The 19,477-nt window shown below is 51.9% G+C and overlaps 1 protein-coding gene across 5 annotated transcripts in view; it reads right to left on the bottom strand.

Moving 5' to 3' along the window:
* Positions 1–19,477, bottom strand: part of LOC133342113 (rho GTPase-activating protein 32-like) — a 94,491-nt gene that overhangs the window by 49,885 nt on the left and 25,129 nt on the right. For all 5 annotated transcript variants that reach the window (XM_061551052.1, XM_061551054.1, XM_061551055.1 and 2 more), the window contains one exon: positions 18,567–18,687. In XM_061551052.1, the coding sequence (XP_061407036.1) occupies positions 18,567–18,687 (121 nt within the window). The remainder of the gene's footprint in view (positions 1–18,566; positions 18,688–19,477) is intronic.

Raw genomic sequence — 19,477 nt, 5'->3', positions numbered from 1 at the left:
GACCCACCAATCTCCATTAAAAAAAATACACATTGAGAAAAACCACGCCTGCACTCGGGTTGCGTGGGGTGTGTGTGAGAGTGCGAGTTAGCTCCCCGACCTAGCAGCACTTGCCCCAACGATCTGCTAAGACTCTGGTGGTGGGGGGTGGGGGGGCCTGTGTCTTTGCCTTTGATCTCCGACCTCCGTGCGGGCAATGGGAGCTGCAGGAACAGCCACCGCAGACCTCGTGCTGCGTGCCCAGCTGTCACATTCATTCATTCACCGAATCGGCCGATCGTTCATTCGCTCGTTCGCTCCCCTCCCCGCCACTCCCGGCGGTAGGCACACACCGAATGATCTCGGCGGAGGGCATTTCGCACAAACGCTCGCCTGCCACAACAAAAATCTGCCCGACCGAAAACCCGCGGCTTCATGAGTCACGAGGACATGTGACAAAATAATTACCGCTGTGCCGAGCCCGGGTCCGCGTGGGGCGCGCGGGGCTCGTGCTCTGACCATTACGCAACACCGCGGGCGATCGAGGGGCTGGGTGCAGCGTCCCAACGGGAAGGACAAGCGGCGAGGGGCCGCGTGCCACCAACAATCGTGGGGGTTTAGATGCACAGCGGGAAAAACAAGACGAAAATGTGAGCTGGCACAGCGCGCACGCATCACCGCGGCGACGGAGGGTTCTCGCTCCCAACGTGCACAAGAGCTGCCCACCACCAACTCGCTCTCGACGTAGCCGTGTCCTTCACTCAAGACGTTGGCGATCAGTGGCCTTCCTTCCATTCATCTCTGTTAGCGATGTTTACTCGACTGCTTCGAATCATTAGATACTCACTTACAGTTGCATCCAGTTGTTCAAATTGCTTACGTGGCTTAATTTGCTGTTTTCTCTGGCTTCTTGTACCTATAATTTTCCCAGTCAAAACATTGATATTCAGTCTCTTGTTTTCTCATGACACGTCCAAAAAATTGGACTTGCCTTTCTCTAATTATTCTCATTCATTTCCCTTTGGTACCCTGCTCTTCGTAATACGTTCATGTTACTCTGCTCGCCAATTCCATGAACGTAAAACATCCTCCTTAAAACCACTTTTCTGTTGCTTCTAATTGCTCTGCAGGGTCTTTAGAATCATCCAATGTTCATCTAGTAACACTTACATAGGGACCCATAGACTCGCAAAGAGACCCAGAAACTCACACAGAGACCCAGAGACTCACATAGAAACCCAGACACTCACATAGAGACCCAAACACTCACATTAAGATCCAGACACTCACATAGAGACCCAAAGACTCACAAAGAAACCCATACACTCGCATAGAGACCCAGAGACTCACAAAGAAACCCATACACTCACATAGAGACCCAGAGACTCACAGAGACCCAGAGACTCACGAATAGACCCAGAGACTCACGAAGAGACCCAAAGACTCACAAAGAGACCCAAACACTCACATAGAGACCCAGAGACTCACACAGAGACCCAGAGACTCACACAGAGACCCAGAGACTCACAGCTTTCACACTCACACAGGAGAACAGACCTGAGTATGCAACACCGTAGCAGTCTTTTTATTCCCGTTGCCGTCAATCATTTCTTATTTTTCAAAACAGACCCCCGTTTTCTCAAATATATCTTTTGTCAGTGCCATTCTTCTGGTAATCTCCATGAACGTTAATCTCCATGAACGCCGCTTCCCTCCACTGTTATCGGGCTACATGAAGAGCCACGATGCTCCGCCTGCACGGCGCAAGTGAGCGGTGGAGGTGCAGCCCTGCAATTCCTTCCTCGCAACACCGCTAACGGAACGTGCCTCAACCGAGAGGGAGCTCTGCAGAGTCCCTCTAGGGCGGTGTTGTTCTTCACTCGTGTTCAGAGCGGGAGGGAGGGGGGGGGCACTTATCCGTGTGCGATTGCCGCCATTGGGGGTTTGACAGCAGAACCACGATGACGATGGGGTTGGGTGTTGTCACCATTTGTGTTTTGTGTCGGGGGGCCGCACTAAAGGCCGCCAGGGGCCGCCAGTGGCCCGCGGGGCCTTGCAATAAAGAACGCCGCTCTTGAGCGAATGTTTTCCCACTCCTCGACACTTGTCACACGTCTTAGGAAGTGGTGGGAATTGCCCACACTCGATCCAAACGCGCAAATTAGTGCAGTGTCATAATACGGAGCTATTCGAGAATGCACAGCCGTGAGGCTTGAACGCCAGGGGGCAGAACAACTGCCTTTGAGTGAAATTTGACTTCCTGCACGACGAATTACTGCACGACGAATCTGACCAGATTCAAATGAAATCCAATCAAATTCCACCACTGAATAACGCTGGTTTCATGTAATCAATATTCTCTCAAATGAATTCCACCTAGTATAACCAAATTATGACCACGTTAAATTCAACATACCCGCCCCACGGTGAAACTCGCCCAATTCAACCAAAAATCCCCCCTCCCAATGGCATTGACCTCCCAATGGGCTTGGAAAGGGGGCCGAGCGAACGGCCGCTAATCGCCACGAAGCGACGGTAACGTCCCTGACAGCGCTCGTGCCAGGCCAGGTAAATTTCTGGGGCCACGTGGCTTCCCGGATGCAGCCACAGAGACAAAGATCCCCCGTGTAGCCTTAACAGACTGTTGTGGAAAATGCTGTTAGCGAGCACCTATGAAGGCTGGCACGGCACACCAGGGGGTAGGTGGCCAGCACCACGCCCGACCAACTTTGTCTCCCCGATGGCGATGCTTACACGGCATAGCAGGTACTCATTTAAAGCCGAGTCGACCTAGGGGAGGCCCAGGATCAGTCCAGACAATAGTCACCGCTGATGGCCGTGAGCGGGAATCGATCTCTGGTCTCCGGGTTCATAGCGCAGCGAGCTAACGTGACACTACCCGCGCTCGTGCAAATCCGGCGCAGATTTTCGGCTTCGTCCCACGAGGTCGCGGCGCCCCGGATTTGAGCCCCACCCAGGTTGTGTTTTTATTGCCGTTGCCGAGCAAGGCCAGAGGCGAGGCTGCGTGTCGCGGTGCCTCCTCGCATTAGGCGACGGGGCCCCGGGCGCGCCTCTTGTGCGTGCTCAGTGCGGCGTGAAGCCCTGTCCGCGGCTATTAGCGGCGCTCGCAGCAACAAACGCACGCGGGACGCAGGGCCACGTGCGCGGAGAGACCGGTCGCATGGCTCGTGAAGCACGCGCGTGCACACGCACACACACGTGTGTACAGTACACGCACTTGCGCATGCGTGCACGGACAAAGACAAAGACCTCCCCCCCACTCCACTATAGCCTTAACAATCGCGAGCAGCAATTGTCCAAACATACAAAGACACAGACAAAGATCCCCCGTAGAGCCTTAACAGACTCTCGAGGCAAGTGCTGTTCGCAAGCACCTACGAAGGCCCGGCACGGTGCACAAAGGGGTGGGTGGCCAGCACCACTCCAGTCCACATGTTTGCCAAGTGGCGATGTTTATACATCGCTGTGGGTACTCGTTTAAGGCTGAATTGACCTAGGGGAGGCCCACGAGTGGTTAGGAGATTTTGCCACTGGCGTTGGGCGTGAGTGGGAGTCTAACGCTGGTTACTCGGTTCGTAGTGCAGCGTGCTAACCCGCGACATTACCGCTCCCCACACACATTCACAAAACGAAGACACAATTGCACGCAGGTGCAGACAACCGCCGTTCGCCACTGTGTGGTGGCCGCGAGATCACCGCGGCGCTTGTGCCAGGCTAGGTGCACCTTGGGGGTGTACAGACGCAGACTCCCACACGCACAAAGCCACATCCGCGCACGAGCACGCACCGCCCTAGACTGACGGATGCGCACTTGAGCTGTGGTAATGCCGACAAAAAAAAGCCTGACCAAGCCACGAACGGCTGACCTTTGGAAATCAATTTCCACTTTAAAAAGACTTAGAGGATCGACTTCGTATCGAATATGTAAGCCGCAGTACGGTAGCTTAATAGGTGTGCACATGCGTGTGCCCTTCATCAGGGCTGGCACAAGCCTTTTCCCCTAACGCTGGCAAGTCCAGCCCTTCTCCTTGACCCTCGTAAGCTTGGACCTCAACTCTAACCGTGACTCCGTTAAGTCCAGCCCTTCCTGGCGATTTGATGGGTTGTGTCAGGGTTCTCCCGCTTCCTTACACACAAAGCCAAATGCTCTTTGAATGGAACCGATCAAACATCCCTAATGGAGCAGGACCCTCCTGAAAAACAGCAGCCAAATAAATGGAAATAATGTCACTCGTCTAGATATTCACTTACCCTCCACACCCCGGAAAGCCTCACAGAGTCTCAAGACTTCTAGACTTGAAGCTTTCGTGACTGCAAGGAATCATATTCTTAGGTGTTTTCGGTAAAGTCCCTCCCTCTCTCCTCCCCCCTCAACTCGCTTTTAAGGGATTACATCTTGAATCATTGCCTCACTTGATGCAGCTGATCTGGCTGTGACTGTCCCACCTGATGACGGAGACTTGTGTTGCCTCCGAAACGTCGTGATCTTTATTTTTATTTTATTATTTTATTAATTTTGATGTTTTACCTACGTGACTTTACCGAAAACACCTAAGAATATGAGTCTCAAGACTCTCTATCCCGAGGGTCCGGCTCACATTGGGATATTTGGCCAATTCCATCAAGGGGTGTTTGGCTTTCTTGCGCGAGGAAACGGTAGAATCTTCTTGGTTCTTTCGGTAAAGTCACGTAAAAGGGAAGTAATAAAATAATAAAAATAAAACATAATAAAATAATTCTTACGACGTTTCTGCCACAATGCAAGCAGCCGTCCTCGGGTGAAGAAAAGGTCTGTCGAGAAGACAGAGTCTGAATGACAACCCCAGGCTTGGAGCGTCTTTTTAAGCTGGGTTGGAGGGGGGGAAGAGCGCCTTGACAAAATAATTTGCATATCAAGAGGAATTTAGCATATATATATAAGCTGGGTTGAAACGTTAGAAGTCTGCAGAAACCCCACCACGTGCACGTCGGGGTGAAGCAACGCTACGCACAGATCGATTCAAGAATCCACTGCCGTACCTGCCATCTCCTGGCCGCCTCGCAACCCAAAGCCGACAACATCTGGTGTTACCAGAAAGTCTCCGATCCACACTAACCAGGTTCGACTCAGCTTAGCGTCCGAGATCCGAGGGGATCGGGCACAGTGATGGTGTTTTTGCTGCATGTGTGTAGGTGGAACTTATTTCACGCCGTACATAGCCAACCGTGCTTATCGGAGGTGTAGGAATTACTTGTTGTCACAAAGACAGAAATCGTTCATTGGGTGGACCTGCTAAGCAGTGTGGGGGGGGGTGGGGGACGTAATAATGGGGGCACTGCCACCCACGTGACTGATCCAATGAGATCGGGCAGAAGCAGCAAGGTGATTTGGTCACAGATGTTCAACAAAACAAGCCTCGGCCTTACAACACTAAGCCTAATCCCTTAATGGGTTAGCCCTTGCTCCTAACACAATCCGAAAGCTCCAGGAGTGGGCAACATCTTGATTTGAGTCGCCAAACTCCCCGGCATGTGGCGTCTCGCAATCGCGACGACAACGAAGCGGGCCGAGAGACTTGAGAATTCGCGAGGACGAGCGACGCGGAGGGAGCGGACTCGGCGTGACTTCGCGACTCCCCCCCCCGGAGGGACGGAGAGCGCGGTGGGGAGCGAGAGGGGGCGGTGGCGGTGGTGGCTGCGGCGGTAGTTGGCAACGGCGGAACGCCCTTAGACAAGAGGACGCACGTCCAACTTCGACGGCGGAAACTTTGCGAGAGACGGACAGCGCACCGGCTCAGAGGGACAGCGCAACTCCGATTAGTACGGTTGGCTACGAACGGCGCGAAAGAAATTCAACGTACACACGAAGCAGAGGCACCGCTACCCGCGGCACTTTAAACGCTCATTGGCATATTTGCCATCGTCGCAGCTATTATCATCATCGTCGTCGTCGTTATCAGAGTACAATCATTCGTTGTGTAAATTACCATTCTTTTATCTCCCCAAATTAGTATTAGAATTATTTCTTAGGAGCGGAAACTGCAAACAAAGCGGGAAGGGGCAGCCAGAACCGGTGCCAACAGTTGCCCATTTTGGGGCAGTTTTGCTGATGGTGCCAGGAGACGAAAATCCTTGACAAATCGCTCGCAGATCATTGAAACTCCCCCCCTCACCCGGCCGCCTAACTCCCCCTGTATTAGAGAACGGCCCACAAAAGTAGATATCCCAGAGCTTCTTCTGAGATGCCTTCAAGACACTTCTCTTCCATACAAATAGAGAGAAGCACTTGCCTGTACGCTCTGTGACCGCGAGTAATGGTTTTTTTAAATAAAGCGCAGAACCAAATTTAACGTGATGATTTTTTTTTATGCAGTCATTGGCGACCGGGGCATGCCACTCTTGATTTCTTGAAATATATTTGTCTTATCATTCCGCTCATAATGCTATATCAGTCATTTTCATCACTGTTACTGTCATCACTGACATCATCATCACAATCATCATCACTATCATCATCACTGTCACCACCATCATCTCTGCTATCACAATCATTATCAGAATTGAGTCGCATCCAGAATACCATCATCACCACCATCCCAAATCACGACCAATCACCGTCCTTATCGACATCATTCACATTTTCACTGGCGTCACGACCATCATCATCATCATTGTCGCAACTATTCGTATCAAAGATTTCAGCATCATGATCATCACAACACCTCCAGACGTCCCCGATGCCCTACAGAGATAAGGTCATTGGCACCGAGCACAGGACACGGTCGCTCGCGAATGAGTGAATGGTATCGTTTGGGCAAGGGTGATGTTGGAATTTGAACCGTGATCCACATATCCGGGCCATAAACACTCACACTGTGCTCATCATCTCCATAAAACATTAATCAAGCATTTGTGAGCGGGGCATGAGAAATGCAATCTCATTTTTGAGACGAGCCCAGCCTCAATTAACAAAACCACTCTCAGAAGAAAAACCATGCCTACGCAGGGAAGATGTAAACACTTTCTCAACACGTGTCTGTCCTTTAAAGGATTCTTTCATCGTCGTCATCATTATCGTCGGCGGCGGCAGCCGTGACCAATCCACTGCTAGATGAAAACCTCCACGCCCCCACCTCCCCCACCAAGGCAACGGCATCTCTCACGATCCTGCCATGCAAACGATCCACCCAGCACCCTGCGCACGAACGGATTCCGTCGCTCCAGCGTTTATTCTGAGCTCTCCGACGTCTTGCCGAAGATGTTCCCAGCACACGCGGACAAGCGTCGGACGCAGTGGCGGATAACGCGCGGGCACGTACCCCCGAAAACACGTAGAGCTACTCAGCAGCAGCAGCGCGGATCGTGAAAAAAACCTGCACAGTCCAAAGCACCCCAATTATGTAAAGGTGATCTGGCGAGCATCCCAATGCAGATGGACCCTCCTGGAAAAAGGTTGACCTTGAGACTCGGCGAGGCTCTCCCGCGAGACTAATAAACGACGTTACCCTTATCAACATCGATGAAGGGCAAAACTGTCTTTGGCTCGTGTCTCTGTGTGCGTGCCGACCTCGTGGGGAGCAGGTCGTGTAGCAGCGGTTCGCGGTACGCTGCGCCGTGCACCCGGCGACCCGAGTTCAGAATCCCGCTCGCGGTCAACACCAGTGACGATTATCTGAACCAGTCATGGGCCTCGCCTAGGTCGACTCAGCCTGAAATGAGTACCTAGTGTGATGTGTAAACATCGCCACTGGGGAGACAAAGGCGGCCGGGCGTGGTGCTGGTCACCCACCCCCTCGTGTGCCCTGCCGGCCTTCACAGCCGCTCGCTAGCAGCACTTGCCCCAACAGTCTGTGAAGGCTACACGGGGGATCTTTGTCTTATGCGACATTTCGGGCAATGGAACTTTTGCTTAGCACATAAAAAAAACGTTGCTACGAAGAAGGGCCATTTTCGTTTGAAAGCCACAGCGTTATAGCTGAACATGTCATCGGGTTTATGGTCATTGTGAATGCTGTAGCAGCAGCAGCAGCAGAAATCACCAAATAACTTGTCTAATTGAGGAAATGAGGGTTCACGTTTCTCGTTGTGTGCGACGGGCTTTTCCCAGTATCACCGTCGTCGTCATCATCATCATGACCATCACTCAAACGCGCGGTCTAATCGTCTCCGCAATAAGTGGATTCGCTGTAATTTTGTTTAGCAAATCGATTTCGAAATACGTTCAACTTGTGGCGCCCGTGTCACACCACGGGAATTGGGGGGAGGAGAGTCCAGGATTAATGAATGGGACAAAAGAGAAAGGACCGGCATTCCCCCGGCGACGGACAAAGAGAAGGCACGGCTCAAGATGAGCAGCTGGAAGAAAGGCGGGGCGCTGGGCAGGAAGGGGAGGAGAAGGATTTACCGGGCCAAGATGTCAGGCAGGGTTTGATGAGAGGGTGGTGGTGACGGTGGTGACGGTGCTGGTAGTGGTGGTGCGAGGGGAGGCAAGAGAGAGAGGGAGAGAAGGAAGGAGCGAGGGGAAGTGAGCTGCACGGAGGAGGAGGAGCAGCATCAGCGTCTGTTCTCACAGCGGGTGGCGATGGAGAGAGGGGAGGGACTCAGTGGGGGGTGGCCACACAAAGGTCACGTGATTTACGGGCGGCTCGAGCTGATTTAGATACATGTATGTATACAGTTTGATTTAAAGCTTTCGTGACTGCAGGGATTCATATTCTTGTTTTTTTCGGTAAAGTCACATAAAAGGGGAAATAATATAATAATATAAATATAAAACAATAAAAAATTCTCACGACGTTTCGACTGCAACACAAGCAATCATCATGAGGTGTGAAATCCACAGCAAGAAAATGTTATTGTTTTATATTTATATTATTTTATTATTTCCCTTCTACGTGACTTTACCGAAAGAACCAAGAATTTTATGTATAGAGTTCCCATCATCGTCATCATCAAGAGCTATGGTCTATCTGCTGCTGGATGAATGCCTCCCCCCCCCACTGTTACCGTCCTGCACTGGCACACTTTGATCGAGCTCCCGCGCCTGCGCTGGGCTCCATCGCTCCGTTCTCAACGAGCGTCTTTGCCTTGGGAGCGTCCGCTCCCTTTTGGCTGCAATTGTCACCGGTCTCGTGCGTTGGCCACCATCACCTTACGGATATCGTGCGTCCTGCGCAAGCCGTTTGACGACGGCCAACACAGTGTCTCTAACTTGCACGTGTCCACCGTTGCACGTGTTCATCTTTCTCGCAGTGTAAATCTGAGCACGCATCTCTCCACGCCCCTTTTTAGCCTTTGTTCCATTTGTCTCTTTCTAGTTCTGATGCATTGATATATATATATATTTTACATATTTTATTAAATTATTCCGAGGACAAAAAGCATGTGTTACAGAACCCACGTGCATGTATGACCCTTACTTCCTTGTTACAGTCACAATGGAAGCTCGAATTTGCATTTTCTTCCCCGATCCACGTGCCCCTCTGTCTCCCGGCGCAGCTCCGATGAGCACGCGTGTCTCCACGCTCCTTTGCGACGAATAATCATCATCATTCACGTGTTTACCCAGAAAGTCCCCGATGAGCGGTGAGAATGTCTTAATGAGAAGTCTGCTTGGCAGGCACCGACAAATCCTGCTTTTTTGCCAAAGCCGGAGTACCCGGAGAAAACCCACACGCAACCAGACTTATTATCCCCCCCCTCCACGCTCCCCCCCCTCTCCACCCCCCCCCCCCTCTCTCTACACCCCCACCCCTCCCTCTCATTGTAGTCATCATTGCCAGAATAACGACGATGATGATCGTAACCATGATGGCAATGATGGACCACGATGACGACGATAGTGACTCTGATGTGACTCTGATGACAAAGCTAACGATAACGATGATGACAACGATGATTATGGCAACAATGATCATATCTTCATACACCCCCACACTCGGGCCCTCACCTGTCAGCCCCACCTGCCCCTTCCCCCGACCCCCACCACTCCAGCGGGCACGGGGGGGGGGGGGGAGCGATCGGCCGCCCGCTCGCCCAGGCACAAGCGAGGAGCTGGAATGTGGTTGTTTCGGTTTAGAATTTCAACCGAAACGGGGAGGGAAATAAAGATTCCTGGGGCGATTGCACAGCAGGGATGGGTTTTCATCCCAACGAGCAACCCGGCAGCAGGTTGACCAACCGACAGGGTGACCCACCCACAGGGTGACCCACCGACAGGGTGACCCACCGACAGAGTGACCCACCGACAGAGTGACCCACCGACAGGGTGACCCACCGACAGGATGACCCACCCACATGGTGACCCACCGACAGTGACCCACCGACAGGGTGACCCACCGACAGGATGACCCACCCACAGGGTGACCCACCGACAGAGTGACCCACCGACAGTGACCCACCCACAGGGTGACCCACCCACAGGGTGACCCACCGACAGGATGACCCACCCACAGGGTGACCCACCAACAGGTTGACCCACCGACAGGGTGACCCACCGATAGGGGGATATCGCAATGGATTATCATTAAACCCATCTGTGTGGAACTTTGGCGCGTCACGCCTTCGTGCGTGTGCTGGGTCTTCTCCGGTTACTCCGGTTTCCTCCCACATGCAGCCAAGAAGTCGGTAATGGAATTGGCCGAACATCAACTTCGGCAGGGAGAGACACTGACTTTAGCACGGTCACTTGGAAAAGGAGACTCCTTTTTGTGTTCAATGGGCTCCGGGCCTGATGTAATATCAGATCGTTGGTTGTTACAGTTCACTGGTGTTGATCATGCAAATGCATTAATTGAATACAAAAATTAAATAAGAGCAACCCAGTTCTTTCGCACCTCCGATTAGCACGGTCGGCTACGCACGGTGCGAAAGAAGTTCAACATACGTACATACATACATACTGGCAGATGTCGTGGTTGACCACGCAGAGACAAGTACATTATTCTTTGGATCATAAGACACTCCAGAAAGTAAGGCACACCCCAACAAATGTTGGGGCCAAGCCATGAAATGCAACAATCCGGGAAAGCGTCAAGCTCGGGTGTAAAATCCAGAGCAATCTATATATATAAAATCGTTCATGTCTGTCTGTCTGTGTGTGTGGACTTTGGCCCATACGCACTTTCATTGGACGGCGGTTGCCCCTGGCAACGGCTAGCCACGCCTTCGCCGCTTTCATTGGACCTGGCAACGGCTAGCCACGCCTTCGCCAAGGGCTGCAGTTTCATTGGACGGCGGTTGCCCCTGCCAACGGCTAGCCACGCCTTCGCCACTTTCATAAGCTCCGTATTTAATTAAATAATAGCCATTAGACAGTATTGTTGGAGCGCTAGGGGGGGGGGGGAAGGAACGCCACCCGTACCCTGCCTCTTCCAAGCTGACAATTTTAGGCGAGGCCGCAGGCTTTGCACGCTACTAGGCCTCGACACCCACCACGCCACTCTGAGGTAAATTCATCAAAGTTTTTCCTACTCTTCACTACACCCCCACCACAATGTGTGCTATTAATATTACTTTTAAACCCAACGCGCCAACAATCGATTACTTTAATGTTCACTGTACAAATACTCATTAAGCTGGGTGAGCGTACTGCCAGTCTCTCATGTACACTGTAGCCTGCTTATTAAGCTCGGTGAGCGTACTGCCACTCTATCATGTACACTCTAGCCTGCTTATGAAGCTGAGTGCGTGTACTGGCAGTCTATAATGTGGACTCTTGCCTGGTTATTATAATCGATTCTTTATATGTTCTTTGTACAAACAGTCATTAAGCTGCTTGAGCGACCCCAGTTCCATTCCAACTCACGCCCACCACCGCTGACGATTATTTGAAACGGACCGGGCCCTCCCCTAGGTCCACTCAGCCTCAAAAGCGTAACTGCTGTCGTGTGTGAACATCGTCACTGGGGAGACAAAGGCGGCGGGGCATCGTGGATCCAAGTCCCGGGCGAAGCCGGGTCATGTGTATGTGTGTTTGTGTTTATGTGTATGTCTGTGTGTCTCTATGTATGTGTGTATGTATGTGTATGTATGTGTTTGTGTGTATGTGTGTGTATGTATGTGGGTTTTTTTTATGTCTTTATGTGTATGTCTGCGTGTCTCTATGTATGTGTGTATGTACGTGTGTGCATGCGTTTGTGTGTATGTATGTGTGTGTGTATGTATGTGTGTGTCTATGTATGTGTGTGTATGTGTGTGTATGTATGTGTGTTATGTGTCTGTCTGTGTCTGCATGTATGTGTGTGTGTATTGTGTATGTGTTTGTGTGCATGTATGTGTGTGTTTGTGTGTATGTGTATGTCTGTGTGTATGTGTTTGTGTGTATGTGTGTGTATGTATGTGTGTGTATGTGTTTGTATGTGTTTGTGTGTTTACGCTCGCATTACACAAATGTGTTGCTGGTCTAAGGCGTTCCTCGCCCAGCATTGCCGCTTTATTATTTCAGTCGTTTACTGCCTTACGCACCCCGAAAGTCGTGTGTGTCTGCAGCAAGCGCGTGTATGTGTACCTATGGACGCGCGCGCGTGTGTTGTGTAGGGGGAACGGTAGTGTAGTGCTTAGCGTGCTGTCTGTGTGTGTGTGTGTCTGTCTGTGTGTGTCTGCGTGTGTCTGTGTGTGTGTCTGTGTGTGTGCGTGTGTGGTGTGTGGGGAGCGGTAGTGTAGTGCTTAGCGTGCTGTCTGTGTGTCTGTGTGTGTGTGTCTGTCTGTGTGTGTCTGCGTGTGTCTGTGTGTGTGTCTGTGCGTGTGTGGTGTGTGAGGAGCGGTGGGTGTAGTGGTTAACGCTACGCTGCGCTACAAACCCGGCGAACCGAGTTCCATTCCCGCTCACGGCCACCACCGGTGACGATTATTTGAACCTCCCCTAGGTCGACTCAGCCTCAAACGAGTAACTGGTGTGGCGTATTAACATCGCCACTGGGGAGACAACGGCGGCCGTGCGTGAGTGGTGAGGGAGGGAGAGTCGTGAGGGAGGGAGAGTGCTGAGGGAGGGAGAGTGGTAAGGGAGGGAGAGTGGTGAGGGAGGGACTCAGCCGCAAAACGAGTAACTGGTGTGGCGTATTAACATCGCCACTGGGGAGACAAAGGCGGCCGGGCGTGGTGGATACAAGTCCCGGGCGAAGCCGGGTAGTACAGCTAGTAAAATATAAAGGCGAAGCCAGAGGGGGGGAAAAAAAAGCTTCATATCCAGAAAATACGGTAATGGTGAGAGTGGTTGCATTGTGGTGATAAAGTTGTTGACAGAACCTGGCGCCAAATAAAGTTATACAAATCAGGTCACGCAAGTGACGGGCGGAAGTGAGCGTGGCGGGGCAAGAAAGGGGAAAAGCGGCCGCCGCCCACAGCTCTACAGGGGAAAATGTGCGGCTTGTAACACACGGAGGGTGCGGTGAACGATGGAGTTCCAACCTCCACAGCATACTTTCAGAAAACCGCGGCAGCGACGTTCACGAGGGGCAATTGTTCTTCTCGCAGGGCCTGCCATCTCTCACTCAGCGACCCAACCTGTCGCTCAACAACCCAACCGTAAACAAACTCAACTCCACAGAGACACCAGAGCCAGCGCTGCAGAGGTCCTACGTTCAATCCAGGTCTCAACCACCGGTGGTGACACCGGGTTCTTCAGCGCAGTGAAGTGTTTATGGTCTCAACCTGGTCAAAGCAGTTCAAAATACATACATAGACTCACACAGAGATCCATAGACTCACACAGAGATCCATAGACTCACACAGAGACACATAGACTCACACAGAGATCCATTGACTCACACAGAGACACATAGACTCACACAGAGATCCATAGACTCGCGTAGAGACACATAGACTCACACAGAGATCCATAGACTCGCGTAGAGACACATAGACTCACACAGAGATCCATAGACTCGCGTAGAGACACATAGACTCACACAGAGATCCATAGACTCACGTAGAGACACATAGACTCACACAGAGATCCATAGACTCGCGTAAAGACACATAGACTCACACAGAGATCCATAGACTCACGTAGAGACACATAGACTCACACAGAGATCCATAGACTCACATAGACATCCAAAGACTCACACAGAGACCCAGACTCACAAAAAAACACTCACACAGAGATCCATAGACTCACACAGAGATCCACAGACTCACATAGAGATCCAAAGACTCACATAGAGATCCACAGACTCACACAGAGAGATCCACAGACTCACACACAGACCCAGACTCACAAAAAAACACTCACACAGAGATCCATAGACTCACACAGAGATCTACAGACTCACATAGAGAGATCCACAGACTCACACAGAGACCCAGACTCACATAGAGAGATCCACAGACTCACATAGAGAGATCCACAGACTCACATAGAGAGATCCACAGACTCACAGAGGCCCATTTCCTTAGAACTGCTATTTTGTGTTTTAGTTTGTTGTCCTTCCCCTGCAACTCTGATTAGCACGGTTGACTACGTACGGTGCGAAAGATGCTCAACATACATACGTAGTACATACATAGACTCACGCAGAGATCCATAGACACCAATGGCTGCCCAAAAAAAGAAGGAAAAAAACCCTGTCACATCAAATGTCGTTTTTCACTTCACTAAAAGATAAAGGCACAGCCCTGCAACTGACGGCTTGTGCTCCTTCTGGCAGAAGCTCCTCCATGAGAGGAAGCTCTAGGGAGCTCATATAAAGATTTTCACTTCACTTGGCCGAATTGTAGCTCTGAAAAGCGAACATTTTTACGGTTTGACTCCCGTGCCAAACGTATCCTATAGCCGTCCAAATCGTGCGGCGGCGCGAGCACCGACACTGACATAGAAAAGAAAACACAAAATATAAAACGATCGCCAAAACTTCAAATCGTGGCAGCACCTCCACCAACACGGACGCGGCGCAGCGGACTGGAGCGTCTAAGAACCAGAATCTTTATCTTTATTTAGATGTCCGGTTCACATTCGTAGCTGTCGCCGCAGCAACCGCAGCTGACGGGTCACACGCGCACGGGTGGCGGTGTGTTTTTGGCTAAACGGACGGACGAACCGCGACCGCGTGTGTTTTGTGCTGCTGCACGACTCCCCGAAGTCTCTCCTGGGTAGTGCCGTGCACTGTAACCCGAAAACGCACCGGGGAGCTCAACGGCGGCCGTGCGCTCGTAGCTTGGTCGTGAAGAGGAGGAGGGGGGGGGGAGCGGCAAGGGAACGATGGCACCTGCTCCCCCCCACCCCGCACGACGGAGCCGATGGCTCAAGCAGCTGCGAGCGGCCGGGCGGGCGCGGTGCGGTCGGAGGAAGAAATCAAGCGAGAGGGGTAGGGACCCAGGCACACTCACGTGGCACCCGGACTCACAGCTTACATTCACAAATGGTCGTCAACGTGACAAGCCGATGAACATAAACAAGGCAGGCAATTAATCGCTCTCCATCCCCTCGCTGCCGCTCCACCCTCTCCCTGCGTTTCTGCAGGGAGAGATACGCAACTATTTTCCCCTGTCCGGATGTAAACGGTCAACCTCACTCGCATTTAATCCACTGAAAAATGTTCGAGGCCCTCAAAATAATGTACGCTTGGTGGGGGCTCCCACTGGGCCAGCAACATCGCTGTAAGGAGTAGGGGGGGGGTCACCGCTCAATCGCTCGCCCACTTCCCCCCCCCCACCCGCCCACTCGCCCACTCGCCCATCCTTCCTCGTTCGTTCGCTCGCCCGCCCCGACGTTAACCTGCCGCAGGGGGGAACTTTAGGCTAAAGGCGGCGGAGGCGGCTAAGATTTATGGGGCCGCTTTAAAAGCCCTTCCCGGACGACGCTTCCCATGAAGTGCCCTTTACGACGACGGGGCCACCGGGGGGACCGTGCCGGCGGTCGGACCGGCGGGGGAAGGAATAAAACAGAAGCTGTTGTCGGTGTGGCGGTCGGTTGGAGAGAAGGAGGGAGAGAGGGCGAGCGAGCGAGCGAGCTGGTGGTGTGCCCGGGAGCAATAGGGCTGTCGTGAGGAAAAGCCGGCTGTTTTCATTAAAATTTGTGTATTTTTTTTATCATCTCGGTTGTGCAATCGGAGTTGTGGGGGCAGCAGCTGGGGCCGGATGTCGCGAGTTGATTTTGTTGAACCAGGTGAGAGAACTCCACATGACCAGGATGAGTTTCATGTGCAAGAGTGAGATGGAGGTCACCAAACATGACACAGAATAAAAAAGGCAACTGATATCATTTTTAAGATAACTGCGTCGGTAATTATAAAATCATGGTTGTGAAAATTGTATCAACGTTCCAGAAGGGCTGAATGGTCTGCTTACCATAATAGGCTGGTTACCGACGCAATTATCTTCAAAATGATAATGTGCCGAGGGGCATCTCCTTAATTAGAGGCTGTTTTCGTGTTTAGCTACATCAGAGAAGCTGTGACATTTAGACATCACACACTCAGAGATCCATAAACTCGCAAATAAACCCATAGACTCACTGACTCGTGCAAAAACCAGAGACACAAACAGAGACCCATAGACTCACATAGAAATCAATAGACTCACACAGAGTTTCATAGACTTACATATAGACATATAGACTCACATGGAGACCAACAAGCTTACAAAGGTGCCTATAGACTCAAAGCTGCCTTTGTCTACGCAATAATGAAAACTGTAGCTGTACAGCATCTTGAAATGTGGTGACATTTAGACGCAGCTATAGAAATCCAAATTGTATTGTTCTGTGAGAGAAATAAATGTCCATCGGAAACTCACACAGCTTGAAGTGAACCACCTCGTGTATGAGATTGGCCGAGAAAGATGAGCTTACGACATTAACTGTGGGGTCATCTTGAGTATCCTCTTATGCACGCGAGATTAAACGCTTAAATATAAATTATTACTTTTTTTTTATTGCCACTTAAAATTAAATATATTTGATATGCCCTGCAAAAAGTGTCGCATATCACCGAATCCAACGTTTGTAATTCTCAGAAAATATAAACAAATCTAGTGACGAAGCAATCCTGGTGCAATTGGGGTTTTTTTGGCAGGCTTTGCTGAGCAGGCCAATCACTTCAGGTGCAAGCTTCGTCACTCGGAGCTGAAACCCGGTCCTCAGCGGTGCCGGCTCAGCCCTGGACACGGCCATTATGAACCCACCAAGTCGCCCGGTCACCCCTGGTGTCACCGAGGTGCACCCAGCTTCTCCAGATGTACTTCGTCGTTTCTTTATTTTGCCCCACAACTTGTTTAGCCTCGCCCGAGTCTCATGACTTTTATTCAAGAGGATCCTGCCGAGTGGCGAGATGTTAACTACCTCGCCTGGTATACAGGAGGTGGTGAATTCGATCCCAACCCTGACGCCTGCTGTATATTTGGAGTTTCCGCGTCTCTCTTCCCTGCAGTCGTGTGGATTTTTCTCCGGGTTTTCCCTCCACATTTAGAATCAACATCCACGTGTTTAGAGTATTTCATTAGTATACATTTCCACGTGATAATCCACTAAATTGCGCTATCATTTGTGGCCAGGTCGCTTCTGAAAAATATCTATATAGCTCAGTGGGCATCACCTGGTAAAATAAATAAAGTTTAGTTTAATTTTAGAGTTCTAGCCAGGTTTACTAAATATTTGATAATTTAGGTTAAATATTCGCAGTGGACGGGGTTGGGATGATTGCGATGTAGATTCCAACCTAGATAAATTTGTAGCCTAACTTTGCTGAATTTGGACGACGACGCCGGCACACAATGGCCTCCCATCGCACGTGACGCCACGGGGTCTGTGACGTCCACTGCGAAGCGGACGGCGTGTGGCAGCAGCATGGCGAACTGCACACACGACCGCAGTGTCAACCAGGGGCGGCCGCTGGATTTGAACCGCGAGTGAACCTCTGCGACAAGAACGAGCTGCAGGCCGAGCCACTGCCCCACAGTGCTCACGGACACGGGGGTGGGAGCGGAGGGCGGGGGGGGCACATAAACCGTCCAGATTCGAAAACACCACCAGTGCGGCGCCTCTTGTCACGTGCCACGGTCGGTAGAGCGCATGGCTCGCAAATCCCCGTCAGGGTTCGATTCAGAGTTCTCTCTCTCCCCGAGGTCAACGTCGGGAGGTCGTCGCAGCTCCCACACCTCACCGTCGCATCCGTTCACCTGCTAGATCCTGCAGCTGCTTGACAATCGACCCCTGACCTCAAGTATCACCACCTCTTGGTCCCCAACCCTTGAGTACTGTGACCCCCTTATCCACGGGAACATTCAAGCCAAGCCAGCTCAGGGAACCTCACGGGGTACGAGTGGCTGACCACTGGCGATTTGCTGCGCGATGCCGAGCCGAGAATAAACGCTGAAATTTCGCTCGGGCGGCCAAGCAGGGCCAAGGACGGGACCGACCGACAGGTTTCATCGCGCGCGAGATTAGTCGGTACGCCGCGAGGTGTCGGTGTCGCCTCGTCATTCCCACGCGTGTCGTCGGCGGAACGGCTCGATATCCGCAGTGGAAAAACAACCGGGCGCGTCCTGAGCCACTGCCGGTCGGGGCTTTGCCCGGCCGACGTCACAGCTCGGTTGCGCCAGTGGAAAAAGAGGTAAATAGAGTCGTGGGATTTGTGGGCGATGGAACTCACGGACGTGCCCACGGTGTCGAGGCCGTCGCAGCTCAGCCGCTCCCGCGACGGAATCTTCCACAACGGGTGCAGCTCGCTCGCCATGTCCTCCGCCAGCCGGCTCGGAGCCCGCCTCACCCGGCTGCGCAGGGGTCAAAGGAGGTCGCCCGTTGGGGAGGGGGGGGGGCAAAGGGCAACCAAGAAGTCGGTGGAAGGCAGGAGAGGACACGGGGTGGTGGGGGTTGTGTAGGAGAGGTGGCAGAGGAGATAAAGACAACGTTGTCAAGAGTTTGTTGAAAAGACGAGCATCATCATCTGTTGAAAATGTCACCGTATTAATATGATCGGGTTGGATTTTCTGCCGATTGAGGTAGCAAACACGGCGGAGAAATCCGAGCGAGCCAAGTGGCCCGATCGGGTAACGGCACTTCACGGACAGAAGCCAACCCCTTAGGACCGCCGCTCGACAATGAGGGCAGAGGTCCTAATAAGAAGACGAACACCCAAAAAATGCCGAGCCGGAGATTACTCCTCATATTGGCACCCGACGCCGTATCCAGAGCGCCGCTCTCCCTCGCCATCTCATTTGTGGTGAGAGGCCACGAGCCTGGAGATATCAGCGGCTGCTTCTGAGCCGAGTAAACGTAACGAATCTTAGTGGGGGACAAACAAAGTAACAATTGTAGCCAATGCCTTTGTTTATCAAGGAAAGCCTCACTGAGTCTCAGAGAAAGTACAAGGACAACGTGGGAGTTTACTGCACTGGAATCCTGCCCCTCAGATGCAAATCGCTGGACAAATATTTTCCGTGTTACAAACCAGACGTTATCGTTACCCGCCACACATCACCCTGCAAGCAGCAGCAGAAGCCTACAGCAACCGCGTTTTACGCACGCCGGTCAGCCATCCAACTACTATCCACACTCAAACGT

This window comes from Lethenteron reissneri, chromosome 13, assembly GCF_015708825.2.
Source record: "Lethenteron reissneri isolate LAM-NWPU_2019-01 chromosome 13, ASM1570882v1, whole genome shotgun sequence".
NCBI classification, from domain to species: Eukaryota; Metazoa; Chordata; class Hyperoartia; order Petromyzontiformes; family Petromyzontidae; genus Lethenteron; species Lethenteron reissneri.
The sequence above is the reverse complement of the archived record's forward strand: the minus strand, read 5'-3'. Positions and strand labels throughout refer to the sequence as shown.